The sequence below is a fragment of the Budorcas taxicolor genome, chromosome 21, assembly GCF_023091745.1.
Source record: "Budorcas taxicolor isolate Tak-1 chromosome 21, Takin1.1, whole genome shotgun sequence".
NCBI lineage: Eukaryota > Metazoa > Chordata > Mammalia > Artiodactyla > Bovidae > Budorcas > Budorcas taxicolor.
In genome coordinates, this window is record NC_068930.1 from 25,584,354 (window position 1) to 25,599,519 (window position 15,166).

The window sequence follows — 15,166 nt, forward strand, 5'->3', positions numbered from 1 at the left end:
AAGAGGCATCAGGTATGCACTATTGATTCTCTCAGCTTCCAGATGGTCCACCCTCTGTGTTTCTGGGCTCTAAAATTGTTGGGTCTCAAGGTTCCTCTGTGTGGGGTATGTTCTTCATAACCCCAGCTGGCTATGTTCTAGCTTTTCTTTAACCTTAAGAACTATATGCCTTTTGCTTATGAGAACACGAATAACACTGTATCTGTAGTCTTACGCATGTGCTGTGCTTAGTCACTCTGTCATGTCCGACTTTTTGCAGCCCCATGGACTGTAGCCTGCCAGGGTCCACTGTCCATGGGGAGTCTCCAGGCAAGAACACTAGAGTGAGTTGTCATATGCTTCCCCAGGGGATCTTGGGATAGAACCCAGGTCTCTTGCATTGTGGGCAGATTCTTTACCGTCTGAGTCACCAGGGAATCCCAAGAATACTGGTGTGGGTAGCCTATCCCTTTTGCAGGGGATCTTCCCAACCCAGGAATGGAAGTGGGGTCTCCTGTATTGCAGGCAGATTCTTTACCAGCTGAGCTACCAGGGAAGCCCATAGTTTTACCCAAAGATTCTCATGTTAACTTCTGTTCAGGTTCTCCTTACTAGTAGCAGTCCAGGCAGCAACCTTTAACCTTCGCATTCTTTGAAGCATGCACTGCCACTGCAGCCCAGTTTATTAGAATTTCAGCCGCAGTGGACACAGGCCCTAGATCACAGCTGGTTTTCAGGAGCACCTGTCTGGTCTGGATCAGTAATCAGCAGTAGCCTCTCCTTTTTTGTCTGAAACAGGAACGACTACCAGACGCTGCGCCAGGGTATCATCGACATGGTGTTAGCCACAGAAATGACAAAGCACTTTGAGCACGTCAACAAATTTGTCAACATCATCAACAAGCCCTTGGCAGCATTAGAAGAGGATGAGGTAGGTGAGCGGACTGCAAATGGAGTCTGCGTTTAGGGCTCTTCCTCCTGTGTGTTGTGGGGAAACCTGGGCGTAAGAGATCATGAGTATTACCATCCCCACACTGGGCTCACTGCATATAAATACTTTTTTAACCAACGGAAATTAAAGTACAAAGACTTGGCAAGACATACAAGAAAAAGCAAGACAATTCTGTAGGGACTTGACGATAGAGAGGTGGGCCGTTCCTGCGCCCTTGTTCAGCAGTCGCCCCGTCCCCTCCTCTGAGTACTTTGGGGCCAGTTGGAGACCACGAGGTCTCTCGCCAGCCACTGCCCACTGTGCAGCCGCGCCTGTCCTCTGCTGGTTTGTGTCACAGGAGGATGGGGGTTGGGGAGGCTCCTGGATTTGGACCACAGGGTGCTGGTGGTGTTGGATTTGAGGCATGGAGTCCAGAATTTTCTGGCAAGAGAAACTGCCAGACAGGACCCCACAGCTGAGAAAGCAGGCATTCTGGGTTCTCGGCTCTCTTTCACCACTTCCTTGTCTCGAATGGGCACAGCAGCCCTCGAGGCGCAGCACTCAGGACACGGCCCAAGGTGCACTCTGGATAAACAGCGCCCGTCACACTAGGTCAGTGTGAGCGCAGCACCCGCCTGAGGCCCACAGCTGCCCAGCCACCAACCCCACGTTCCTCCTCCCCCACTCCTGCCGCCCCCTGCCAGTCTTCGCCGAGCACAGAGATGGCTCATCCTGAGAAGACAGCCTCTTGAACTCCAGCTCTACTGCTGCAGCTTAGGTGTTTGGCCGTGGCTTTTGTCTGTCCCTGGCTTTCTAGCTTATCACCCTTCAGACTTGTCCCTGTCTCACCTAATCTGAAACCTGCTGAGAACTCTGCTCTCCTCACCCTTGCCTGTTCTCCAGTCTGTCAGAGACTTGATGCCCTTTCCAAGGACTCAGTCATTCTCCCGTGCACAGACACCCCAGCTGACCCCCCCACCCCCCCACAGAAAGAAACCACGTACCTCGCAGACTTGGCTTCCTCCATCCATTCTGGGAAGTTGCCAGACTCAGCAGAGTCTTCATTCTCCTTGACAGTCATCCTCCTCCTCTCTGCTGTCACTACTTGGATTTTTACTGAGAGACTGGAAACCAGGATCCAGTGGGTCATAGCAGGTGGAAGAAAATAGTTGCCAGCGGGCAGTACTGAACAGTAGTCACACACCTGCACAGAGAGAAGGGTCAGCACAAAGCTGGTGGGCAGTGGGAGGTGAGAATCACTGAGGGCATGGTGTCTGTCACCTTCTGGGAGACCAGGCAGCCTGGGCTCAGGGTTCCCCCTTCCCATCTTGTCCCCACTGATAGGGGATAACTGTGACTGCTCACAGACACCACATGGCTGACTCCTCTGGAAGCTGCTTGGTGGCCCAGAGTCAGAGAGCAGATGCTTGCTCACCTCTTTGACCCAGTACGCCCTCTTCCAACCTGAATTTGTTTCAGAGGCCCCTCACGCCATGGGCTGAGGCTCCATAGCCAGAGGGGCTCCCTGTGAGCCAGATGCAGGCACTACTGTGGAGAGACAAGAGTCCAGACCAGAAGCAGGGCTCACACTCTTATCCTGGGCCAGCTCAGTACCTCTGGCTGAGTCTCTTCACCTCTCAGAGTCCCGGCATCCTCATCTGTAAAATAGAATGGTAAATTATACTGATTTTCATGCCTCCCACAAGATATCTTTGTGAGTGCAGATCACAAGACCGTGACTAAGTCCTCTGTCCACCATAAAATGTGAGGGCAGAGTTTATGGAACATCAGTGTATCCGACACACTGTGTACACTGATGGTGGACTCCCAGGATCACACCTCTCCCAGGGCTGGGTGGGGAGCAGCAGGGCCCCGGGAGGACCACAGGACTGCCCGTTGCCAGGGCAGAGAAAGGGTTCACTTTTCAGTCCACGGTGCTTTTTAATGAATATAAATAATAAAAGATAAAGCCAGTCTTTTGAGTACTTAGTGAGTGAGTGATAGAAAGAAAAGGCAACTGTGAGAAACAGAGAAAGAGTCAAGATGGGGAAAGGCAGATACGCCAGCCTCCAGTGCTAGGCTCTACTTCCGGGTTCTGCTGGAATCTCACTGGGCCTTGGTTTTCCCCACTGCAGAGTGAGGGCCAACCTCAGAGCATCCCTGGCACTATTTTGAGAGACCCTAACTGTAGATCCCAGACAGAGCCCCACCGTGCTTATGGTGGGGCCACAACAGTAAAACAGGGCTTGGTACCTGGGGTTCCGTTTTGATTGCTTTGAATTCCACTCATGCTTTAGGAAACTGATAAAGATCAAGAAGCCATAAACACCATGCTCAGGACTCCAGAGAACCGGACTCTGATCAAAAGGATGCTGATCAAGTGTGCTGACGTGTCCAACCCCTGCCGGCCCCTGGAGCAGTGCATCGAGTGGGCTGCACGCATCTCAGAAGAGTATTTCTCTCAGGTAAGATGCAGCTTCTGAAGTTCCCTCAAGTAAAAGAGAGAAACACCATAAGGACCATAGGAAGTAATGGACTTAAAACTAGAAGTGGAGTTGTAAATGAAATCCTGTCCTTGAAGAACATTGCTTATATTACAGGCTTACTGGCAGTGAATTGTTAGTTTTCCATTATTTGAAAATGTGTTTTATTTTGCCTATGCTTTCATTCCTATAGGATATTTTCAGTGGATATTTGACATTTTCTCCTAATAGCACTTTAAAGACATTACTACACTGTTGGCTGCCCCTCCCAGTTTCTCTAGGTGGAAAATTCTTGGGGCCGGGGGTGTGTGGATATATATATATATAATGGCTAAAATGTTTCCAAATTTAGTGAAAGATATATGCATACACATTTAAGAAACTCAACAAATCTAACCCATGCCCAGGTATGTCATACTCAAGCAGCTACTGGCCAAAGATACAGAAACAAAATTGAAATCACTCAGAGAGAAATGACATATTACTTACAGTAACTTCATGTCAGGAACTATGGAAGCCAGAAGACATTGGAACAACATCTTTAAAAAGCTGTTAGGAGAAAACTGTCACCCTAAAATTCTGTATCCAGTGAAAATATCCTTCAAGAATGAAGGCAAAATAAACACTGTCACACTGTGGAGAACAGTATGGAGGTTTCTTAAACTATTACTAGGAGTAAAGCTACCATATGACCCAACAATTCCATTGCTGGGCATATACCCTGAGAAAACCATAACTCAGAAGCTACATGTACCCCAGTATTCACTGCGGCACTGTTTATGATAGCCAGGACACGGAAGCAACCCAGATGTCCATTGACGGATGAGTGGATAAAAGAAGCTGTGAGGTGTGTGACTCAGTCGCTTCAGTAATATTCCATTATATGTAAAAGGAAAGAATTTGTCAGTTCTCATGAGGTGGATAGACCTAGAGACTGGCATACAGGGTGAAGTAAGACAGAGAAAAACATCATATATTAATGCATATATGTGGAATCTAGAGAAACAGTACTATCTGCAGGGCAGAAATAGAGATGCAGACGTAGAGAACAGACTTGTAGACACAGAGCGGGAAGGAGAGGGCGGGACAGATTGAGAGAGTAGCCCCGAAAATGGTAAGTCACAGAACCACAATGAGACAGCACATCACATCTGTTAGAATGGCTGTTATCAAAAAGGTAAGAAGTATTGTCAAGGGTGTGGAGAAGAGAGAGCCCTTGTGCACTGTTGGTGGGAATGTAAATTGGTGCAGCCACTATGGAGATGCCTCCAAAAATTAAAAACAGAACTACCATGTGATCCAGTAATTCTACTTCTGGGTATTTATCCAAAGAAAACAAATGGCACTAACCACCCCAAAAGATACATGCACTCCCACATTCACCACAGGACTACTTACAATAGCCAAGTTGGAAGCAACCTAAGCATCCATTGATAGGTCAGTGAGTAAGGTGATGGGATATTATGTAGCCATTAAAAAGAATGAACTCTTGCCATTTGGGACAACATGGATGGACGTTAAATGGTTTATGCTAAGTGAGATAGAAAAAGACAACTATTATATCATCTAACTTATATGTCGAATCTTACAAAGAACAAATTTGTGGTTGCTAGCTTGTGGATGCAAGGTGGTTAAAGGGAGTCAAAAGGTACAAATTCCCAGTTATAAAATAAAGAAGTCATGGGGTTGTAATGTACAGCATGGGAACTGTCGTTAGCAACTTTCAAATATGCAGTACTGTATTACTAAGAGAGTAGATGTTCAAAGTTGTAATTATAGGAAAAGTTCTGTAATTATATATGGTGACAGATGTTAAGTAGATTTATGGTAGTAATCATCCTGCAGTATATGAAAATTTTCAGTCATTATGTTGTACATCTGAAACTAGTCTAATGCTGTGTATCAAATTCCTCAGTAAAAATAAAGATAAAAACACTTTAAAAAATGATAAACAGCTGGGTAACTATAAAAGTTTTTTTCCTTCTTGGAATTTCTCTAAATACATAAGACTATTTTAAGCACAAGTTATAACACTGAATTGTAAAGGATATAACATATGTAACCATAAGCTATATGGCAACTACAGCATATAGGATGGCAGAAAGTAAAACGGACCTACCTGTTACATTAAGTGTTATAGTATTAGCTCAGTAGGCTGAGAAGTGAAGGATATATTTAGTAATCCCAAAATGTACTCAGTAATCCCTAGAGCAATTGGTGTACCTTAAAAGCTAATAGATATATTAGTATAATGGAATTCTAAAATTTATTAAACTATACAAAGGCAACAGGAGAAAACAAGAATAATAGGAAAAACAGTCAAATGGTAGCGCCAACTCTAATCATCAATACTTACTAAAATTTAGTGGACTAAACACTCCAAGACAGATCATCAGGATGGATCTTGAAAAACTAATCCCAACTACATGCAGTCTACAAAAGACACACTTAAAATATAAAGAACAGAGAGGTGTGAAGTGAATGGATGGAAAGAGATATACCATGGAAACTGTAAATATAAAGATTAGAATGGCTATATTAATCTCAGACAGAATAGACATCAAGACAAAGAATAGTACCAGAGATAAAGTGAGATACTTCATAATGATAAAAAGTCCTATAGGAAGACATAAGTGTGTGTGAATCTAATAACAGAGCTTCAAAATAAATGAGACAGGTACAACATGGTTGGAGATTTTAATACCCCCTTTCAGTAATTGATAGAACAACCAGATTAAAATATCAGTAAAAACACATAATCCCAACACTGTCAACCATCTTACTGTACTTAATGTTTATAAAACACTGTATCACACATCTACAGAATATTTATTAAGGACACTGATATGTTCACCAAGATGCATCATGCTGGGTCACAAAAGATTCAGTAAACTTAAAATAACTGAAATCATACAGAATCTATTCTCCAGGCACAGTGGAATTAAATCAGAAATTAGTAGCATAAGGTACCTAAGTAAACATCAAATATTCAGAAACTGACAATACATTTCTAAATAGTCCATGGTTCAGATAAAGGAAATTAATCAAAGTATATTAAAATTGTGGGATGCAAGCAAAACAGTGATCAGAGGGACATTTATAATTAGAGGGAAAAGCCCTAAAGTTAACATCTTAGGTTTCAGTTTAAGAAATTAGAAAGAGACAAAGTAAGTAGAAAAGCAGTAATATAAGAGCAAAAAAAAATGAGGAAACAGTAAAGAAATACTAGAAAAACTTAAAGGACAAATGGTGGAGCAGAAGGACTTGAGCTCAGCTCCTCATGAAAACACCAAAATCACGACTAACTGCTGAACAACCTCATCAAAGAAGGATTGGCACCTACCCAGAAAGAGGCTCTACACCCAAAGACCAAGAAGAACCACAAGACAGGAGGACAGCCGCTTTCACGATATAATCAAATCCCACACCTGCTCAGGCTCTCCCACAGGAGTGAGTTCTGAGCCCACGTTAGGCTCCCAGCCTGGGGGTCTGGCATCAGGGGGAGGAGCCCCCAGAACATTTGGCTTGAGTGCAGGAGCTCCACAGGACTGGGGGAGACAGACTCCACTCTTGAGGGCACACACAAGGTTTCATGAGCACTGGGGCTCGGGGCAGAGCAGCAACTCCATTAGAGCCTGAACCAGACCTATCTGCAGGTCTTGGAGGGGCTCCTGGAGGCAGGGGTCGGCTGTGGCCCACTGCAGGGGCAGGAACACCAGTGGTGGAGGCCCTGTGGTATATTCCTCAGCTGAGCTCTCCTGGAGGTCACCGCTTTGGCACTGAGACCTGTCCCCACCCAGCCGCCTGCAGGCTCAGGTGCTGGGACGCCTCTGGCCTTATTGGATTGGAAGAATCAGTATTGTCAAAATGACTGTACAGCGCAAGGTAATCAAATTCAGTTCAATCTCTCCCAAATTACCAATGGCATTGTTCACAGAACCAGAACAAATTTTTAAATTTGTATGAAAACATAAAAGACCCCAAATAGCAAAAATGATTCCAAGAAAGAAAACCAGAGCTGGAGGAATCAGTCTCCCTGACATCAGGCTATATTGTGAACCTATAGTCATCAAAACAGTGTGGTATTAGCACAAAAATAGAAATACAGATCAATGGAACAAGACAGAAAGCCCAGAAATAAACCCATACACCTATTGTCCTTAATCTATGACAAAGGGGGTGAGAAGATAAAATGGAGAAAAGACAGTCTCTTCAATAAGTGGTGCTGGGAAAACTCTCAGCTACATGTGAAAAATGAAATTAGAACATTCTCTAACACCATACACAAAAACAAAACTCAGTAGATTAAAGACCTAATTGTAAGATCAGATACTATAAAAGTCTTAAAGGAAAGCATAGGCAGAACACTGTAACATAAATTACAGCAATATCTTTTTGGATCTACTTCTAGATTAATGAAAATAAATAAATGGGACCTAATTAAAAGCTTTTTGCACAGCAAAGGAAACCATAGACAAAATGAAGACAACCCACAGAATGGGAAAAAATATTTGCAAATGAAGTGATTGACGGATTCATCGCCAAAATATACAAATAGCTAATGTAGCACAATATCAAAAAACCAAATACCGCAATAAGACGGCCAGATCTAAACAGACATTCCTTCAGAGAAGACACACAGATGGCCACAAAGCACACGAAAAGATGCTCATCATCACTAATTATTAGAGAAATACAAACCAAAACTACAGTGATTTACCACCTCACAGTGGTCAGGAATGTTCATCAAAAAGTCTTCAAACAGTACAGTCTGGAGAGGGTTTGGAGCAAGGGAACCCACCTACACTGTTAGTGGCATGTAAATTGGTACAGCCATTACGGAGGTATAGAGGTTCCTTAAAAAGCTAAAAACAGCTACTGTATAATCCAGCAATCCCGTTCCTAGGCATATATCCTAGGAAAATCAAAGTACACACGCACCCCCGTGTTCACTGCATCACTATAATAGCCAGGGCATGGATGCAATCTAAATGTCTATCGACAGAGGAGTGGAAAAGAAAAGGGAATCTTATTCAGCCCTAAAAAATGGAGCACTGCCATGTACAGCGACAGGGATGGACCTAGAGAGTGTCATACTAAGGGAAGTAAGTCTGAGAGACGAGTGTCAATGTCACAGCAGCTTCTACGTGAGATCTAAAAAAGATACAAAGGAACGTATTTACAAAACACAAACAGACTCTCAGACTTCAAGGGAGAGGGACAAATTAGTTTGGGATTAACAGATACACACTACTGTATATAAGAGAGATAATCAACAAGCTCCTACGGTATAACAAGGGAACACCACTCAATATTCTCTAATAACCTATAGGGAAAAGAAGCTAAAAATGACTGGATATATATATATATATAAAACTGATCCATTTTGCTATACACCTGAAACTAATACATTGAAAATGAACCATACTCCAGTAAATTTTTTTAAAAAGATACGTGTATAACTGAATCACTCTGCTGTATACCTGAGACTGACACAACATTGTAAATCAACTATACTCTAGTATAAAATAAAAATAATTAAAATAATAAAAATTTTCAAAGCCAAAAGTTGGTTTTTTTTGGCAAAATTAACAAAATTGGTAAATACGCAGCTAAAATAATCAAGAAGAATGCAAATCACCAAAATCGGGAATGTCACAATAAATTTGACCGCTAAGATGAAATGGATGAATACCTTAAAAACTGTCAATACAATTTACCCTAACTGACATGGTTAAGTAATAACCTTAGAAAGTCCATAGTAAAGAAATATTTTGTCAAAATGTTTTCATAATTTTTGTTTTAATAAAGAAAACTCTAAATCATTTCATTGAGGAATTCTGTGAAACCTTTAAGGAACAAATAATGCTAGTCTTACAAATTAAACCAGAAAACAGAGGTGAGACATTTTCCAGCTCATTTTCTGAAGCTGTTACTATCCTGGTACGTAAACTTGACAAAGGCATCCCAGGAGAAAGTTACAGCTCATTCCCCTCAGGAACACAGATGTGGAGACTCTTAACTGAACAGCTGACCAGGGCAGGTGTGTCAGGAGAGCACCCGCCCCAGGGCCCTGCTCTCTGAGCAGTCAGGCTGGTGGGCTGTTCTGCACCCTCCACCCCTTGCCATGCACACACCAGGGCAGAGACTCGCACGGAGCTGACCCTGCTGAGCCAGCACTGGCCTGACAGCAGAGGCTGCACCACAGCAGAAGCCCAGACTTGTCAGTATTCCCCACTCATCCTCTGCCCAGAGCCCCCAACCTTGCCTCCCACACCTCCCGGGGTGTGCTCCTGGCCTGACAGCGGTGTAGATGGTCCCTGGCGTGCCTCTCAGGAAAGCCTGGCCTGAGCAGTCACAGCCAAGCTTGTGTGCCTCAGCCCCCAGGCCTGGAGCAGCAGCAGCTCCTCCTGCTGGCTTCTGCCCTGGCCCGGAGTCTAGCACCGCCCACCTGCACAGGGAGCCCAGGCCTCTTCCTCGGCACTGTCCCCAGCACTGTCCGCACGTCTCTGCAGCACGGTGCTCCGTGCGGAACGGTCCCTCCTGGGAAAACCCCCAGAGGTTACCTGTGTCCTCCAGTGGAGATTTCATGTTGAGAACTGTAGTGAACCACTGTCACTTCCAAGGAAACTCACCTGCCTTTAGCTGTGGAGCCCAGTTCTTACAGTGTCTCGGGCCTCGGACCCATCGACGTGCAGGGTGAGGTGGCAGTAACTTCTCACCAGTCCCTGCCGCCCTGCTGGTGATTGCCAGTCCTCAGAAAGACAGAATAGAAGCAGAACGGAACCAGGGAGGCAGCTCCTGGCCAGCTGTCCAGAACAGTGCTGGGCTGGGGGGACAAGGAGGACTGGCCCAGTTTGCCCTGTGGGAACAGTTCCAGGTATAAGAGTTGGAGGGACAGGCTTCCAGCCCCAAATATAGGTCTTCTTTTGCTCCCGTGGAACACCTGAATCCTGGTCCCTGTATTAGATGCTTAACAGAGGTCCTTCACTTTCCCACAGCTCCACATGGCCCACAGAGCTCAGCCACAGAGCCAGGCTCTGGCTGATGGCCGAATGCACTGCATACCTCCCATCCTCAGCCCTTGCTCTCACTGACCACCCTCCAGAGAAGCCAGGATTGGTCAGCGGGTCCACTCGTCCCAGGATCTCCACCCTCCCTGCTGGATGCCCCTAGAGAACCAATTCCTGCACCCACACCAGGCTTCCTAAGTATTAACTCCCTGCCTGTCTTCCGTGTTGAGCTGCCCCTTCCATCACTTTCTCACTAGCTGCCCACAGAGGCAGCGTGCCCAGACCAACAGAACAAAGACCCAAGACCCCCGAGGACAGCTGTGCCTCCAGCACCAGGGGATGGCTCCAGTCCTCTCGCCCAGCTCACCCCAGCCTTACCTGGTCCTGCACTCAAGACCCTTCATCCTGCCCCTTGGGTAACCATCTATTTAACTCTCAGCCCTGGCTGCCTGGCTCCCCAGGGACCTCTCTGTGATTCCAATGGCGCCCTCAAACCCTCCGAGTTCATACCTTACTCCGGGAAGGACCCCCTGCTTCATCATCACCCTTCGGGTATCACTTCATCCTTTCTCCTGGATCCTTTGATGAAAACAAAAAACGAGAAATTCCCTTAATCTTTTACGATAAACATGCCTCCCACCAGGATCTCATTGTATTTCCAGTTTTGTACACATATTATTGGAATACTGAAGATGTTCTGTAAGGGTCTATCAAAGTACATAAAATCTTCATCCTAGAGCTTTTTTGCCTCAAGGCTATTCAGACCTTTTTAAAATAAAATAATCTGGCCTGAGGTAAGAAGCAGGCACTTGTCCCTTCTCTGCGAAGGGGGTTGTTTCTCACTCCGCACTGTGGCCCTGGGTCAGGCCCCTGACATGCCCACAGGTGGGAGACGGCTGGGCAGACTGGTGCGCTCCTGCACTGCAGGAGCCCCGCACAGCACCACAGCAGCTTCAGCAGGAGCCTTCAGGTGCCGAAGATGTGGGTTGGGTCCCATGGGGGACAACGTGACATGTCGTGGAGGGTCCGGGTGCTTGGCTGGCGCTGTGACCGGCTTCTCCCACGAGCTGTCTGGGCTGCCAGGAGAGGCTCTGGTAGAGAGAATGCTTCTGGTGGGCGTGGAGCCTGGTCCTGGGGTCTCGTAATTCTGGCATTTTCCGCCTTGCAGACAGACGAAGAGAAGCAACGGGACTTGCCTGTGGTGATGCCGGTTTTTGACAGAAATACCTGCAGCATCCCCAAATCCCAGATCTCTTTCATCGACTACTTCATCACAGACATGTTTGATGCCTGGGACGGTAAGAAGGCGCGGAGCGTGTCTCCCTCAGGAACGGGGAGCGCATGGTGCCGTTCTGACTGTAGAGTATGTTCAGGGGCTCAGAGTGTACAGAGGCCGAGGAGAAGCCAGGCGCTGACAAGGAGGTCCCGGCGGACGGGGCGCTCTCTGCTCTTTCTCCTCAGCTGCCCCTGGCTCCGGGGCTCCCTGTTGTTCCAGTCGCAACGATGAGAGCGTTGAACATGGGCTGAAGGGGCTGCTGGTCAAAAGCCGGGGATTCAAAACCTCTTCAGTTCTGAGGGAGCTCTTCCGCTGTCCCGCCCAGCTTCTCCGCCTCCCCCGGTAGCTGACCCCAGGGCAGGCTGGTCTCTGACAGGGGCACGGCCCTCCTCGCAGCCCTCAGCGCGGGCAGAGCCCCCTGGCAGGTCGAGGGCTTTTGGGTAAGGGCCCCTGCCGGGAGGCAGACCCACGTCTGGTCCGGATCCCGTCAGCAGGAGACGAGCCCATGTCTCGGTGCTGAGGGGGGGGCGGGACAGAGGACTGAGGTGGTGGAAGGCACTGGGGCCTCGGGCCAGACTGCAGGCTCTGCTCAATGCTTCTGGGCCCAGACCAGATGTGGCCACTCCCGGCCCAAGTTCTCTTCCCTAGCTTGCTGCTCCTGCTATGTGCTGCAGGTGGAAGGGGACGGGCTCAAGGAAGGGGGATGGGACGCCCCGGAGAGCCGGTCAGGGCTGGGATCAGGCAGCCCAGGGTGCTGATTAAGGGTGATAAAACGGGCTAGCCCCCTTCGCTCCCTCCGCCAGAGCTGTCAGCTGGCGACAGAGGCGCAGCGGGCACTGAGCGCAGATGGGGTTTCAGCTTCTCGTGGGCCACTCCATGTCTGCCGAGCACGGAGCACTGTCCCCTCCTGTCTGTCCCTCTCCTCAGAAAGCCTCCATGTGCATCCCGGGAAGGCGCAGTCTTACCACACTCCCGTTTTTCTTGCAGCCTTTGTAGACCTGCCCGAGTTAATGCAGCATCTCGACAACAACTTTAAATACTGGAAAGGACTGGACGACATGAAGCTGCGGAGCCTGCGCCCGCCTCCCGAGTAGCGGGGTACCCCTGTGGTCACCGGGGATGCCTGAGGGCGGCCAGAGTTCTTTTCAGTATTAGCCGATCAGCCCCCTGATGCACAGAGCCAGCGAGAGCACCCCTAGATGCGGTCACCTTCCCTAACCACCACCTGATGCCATTGCCGTAGAGTGAGGCTTCCTCCTCTCACTGTGCCAGCCTGCTGCCGGGGCTGCGTGGAGAGTCTCAGAGAACACGGCTTGCATCAGCATCTGTCTGTCCAAACCCGAGCTCGGGAGGCCCAGCCAAGGACGCTGACGGAGTTTCTGCTGATGACAGAGAATTTCTTGCAGTTTCTCTCAATTACATTCAGCGCTTAAGAAGAGCTAATGGCAATCGGATCTTTTCCACATCATAGAAGGTGCAATCATTCACTTTGGAACACTACTGAAAGTGACTTCTCTTTTAAAATTAAATGGCAAATGAAAAAGACAAAGAAATTCTGAAGTTGATTATTAATATCAATTATTAAAATGTTTTATTTATTTTATTAGAAGTTCACTATTTTCTATGAATTTAAAAACACTTCAAAGCCAAAGCCAACTTTAGATGCCATGACCAAATTTACATGATTCATAGTCATTAAAAATATGCATCACTTGGTGTATAGACTTATTTTCATAATGCAAATTTAAAATAAATGATCCATTTTTACTGCACTATAGAAATATTTGTGTATGTTATATGTACCCCCAATGTTCATCGCGGCACTGTTTGTAATAGCCAGGACATGGAAGCAACCTAGATGTCCATCAGCAGGCAGATGGATCAGAAAGCTGTGGTACATATACACAGTGGAATATTACTCAGCCATTAAAAAGAATATATTTGAATCAGTTCTAGAAACTGGAGCCGATTATACAGAGTGAAGTAAGCCAGAAAGAAAAACACCAATACAGTATACTAACACATACGTATGGGATTTATAAAGATGGTAACAATAACCCTGTATGCGAGACAGCACAAGAGACACAGATGTATGGAACAGTCTTTTGGACTCTGGGAGAGGGAGAGGGTGGGATGATCTGAGAGAATAGCATTGAAACATGTATATTATCATATATGAAACAGATCGCCAGTCCAGGTTCAATGCATGAGACAGGGTGCTCAGGGCTGGTGCACTGGGATGACCCTGAGGGATGGGATGGGGGTGTTCAGGATGGGGAACACATGTAAACCCATGGCTGATTCATGTCAAACTATGGCAAAAACCACTACAATATTGTAAAGTAATTAGCCTCCAACTAACATAAATTTAAAAAAAAAGAAAGAAATATTTGTGTATGTTAGGCTTTTCTGATTGATGTTAATTGGGAAAAATTTTGAAATCCAAAAAGGCACAATGGTTGTCTGAGGAGGCCTTACAAATAGTTGAGAAAAGAAGCGAAAGGCAAAGGAGAAAGGAAAAGATATACCCATCTGAGTGCAGAGTTCCAAAGAGTAGCAAGGAGAGATAAGAAAGCCTTCCTAAGTGAACAATGCAAAGAAATAGAGAAAAACAGTAAAATGGGAGAGACCAGAAATCTTTTCAAGAAAATTAGAGATAACAAGGGAACATTTCATGCAAAGAAGGGCATAATAAAGGACAGAGATGGAATGGACCTAACAAAAAGATTAAGATACCTAAACAAAATATTATGAAGAGGTGGCAAGTATATACAAAAGAACTATACAAGAAAGATCTTAATAACCCAGATAACCATGATGGAGTGATCACTCACCTAGAGCCAGACATCCTGGAATATGAAATCAAGTGGGCCTTAAGAAGCATCACTACAAACAAAGCTAGTAGAGGTGATGGAATTCCAGCTGAGCTATTTCAAATCCTAAAAGATGATGCTGTGAAAGTGTTACACTCAGCCAGCAAATTTGGAAAGCTCAGCAGTGGCCACAGAACTGGAAAAGGTATATTATAACTGAAGTCCCAAAGAAAGGCAATGCCAACGAATGTTCAAACTATTGCACAATTGTACTCATTTCACATGGTAGCAAAGTAATGCTCAAAATTCTCCAAGCTAGGCTTCAACAGTACGTGAACCAAGAACTTCCAGATGTTCAAGCTGGATCTAGAAAAGGCAGAGGAACCAGAGATCAAATTGCCAACATCCAATGGATCACAGAAAAAGCAAGAGAATTCCAGAAAAACATCTGCTTTGTTGACTACGCTAAAACCTTTGACTGTGTGAATCACAACAAACTGTGGAAAATTCTTAAAGAGATGGGAATATGAGACCACCTTACCTGCCTCTTGAGAAACCTGTATGCAGGTCTAGAAGCAACAGGTAGAACCAGACATGGAACAACAGACTGTTTGAAAATTGGGAAAGGAATATGTTAAGGGCTGTATATTGTCACCCTACTTATTTAACTT

The 15,166-nt window shown here is 46.0% G+C and overlaps 1 protein-coding gene across 4 annotated transcripts in view; it reads left to right on the top strand.

The window, feature by feature from the left end:
• Positions 1 to 13,343, top strand: part of PDE8A (phosphodiesterase 8A) — a 144,567-nt gene extending 131,224 nt beyond the window's left edge. For all 4 annotated transcript variants that reach the window (XM_052659942.1, XM_052659943.1, XM_052659940.1 and 1 more), the window contains 4 exons: positions 778 to 910; positions 3,208 to 3,375; positions 11,575 to 11,704; positions 12,670 to 13,343. In XM_052659942.1, the coding sequence (XP_052515902.1) occupies positions 778 to 910; positions 3,208 to 3,375; positions 11,575 to 11,704; positions 12,670 to 12,776 (538 nt within the window). In that variant the 3' untranslated portion in view covers positions 12,777 to 13,343. The remainder of the gene's footprint in view (positions 1 to 777; positions 911 to 3,207; positions 3,376 to 11,574; positions 11,705 to 12,669) is intronic.
• The last annotated feature ends 1,823 nt before the right edge of the window (positions 13,344 to 15,166 follow it).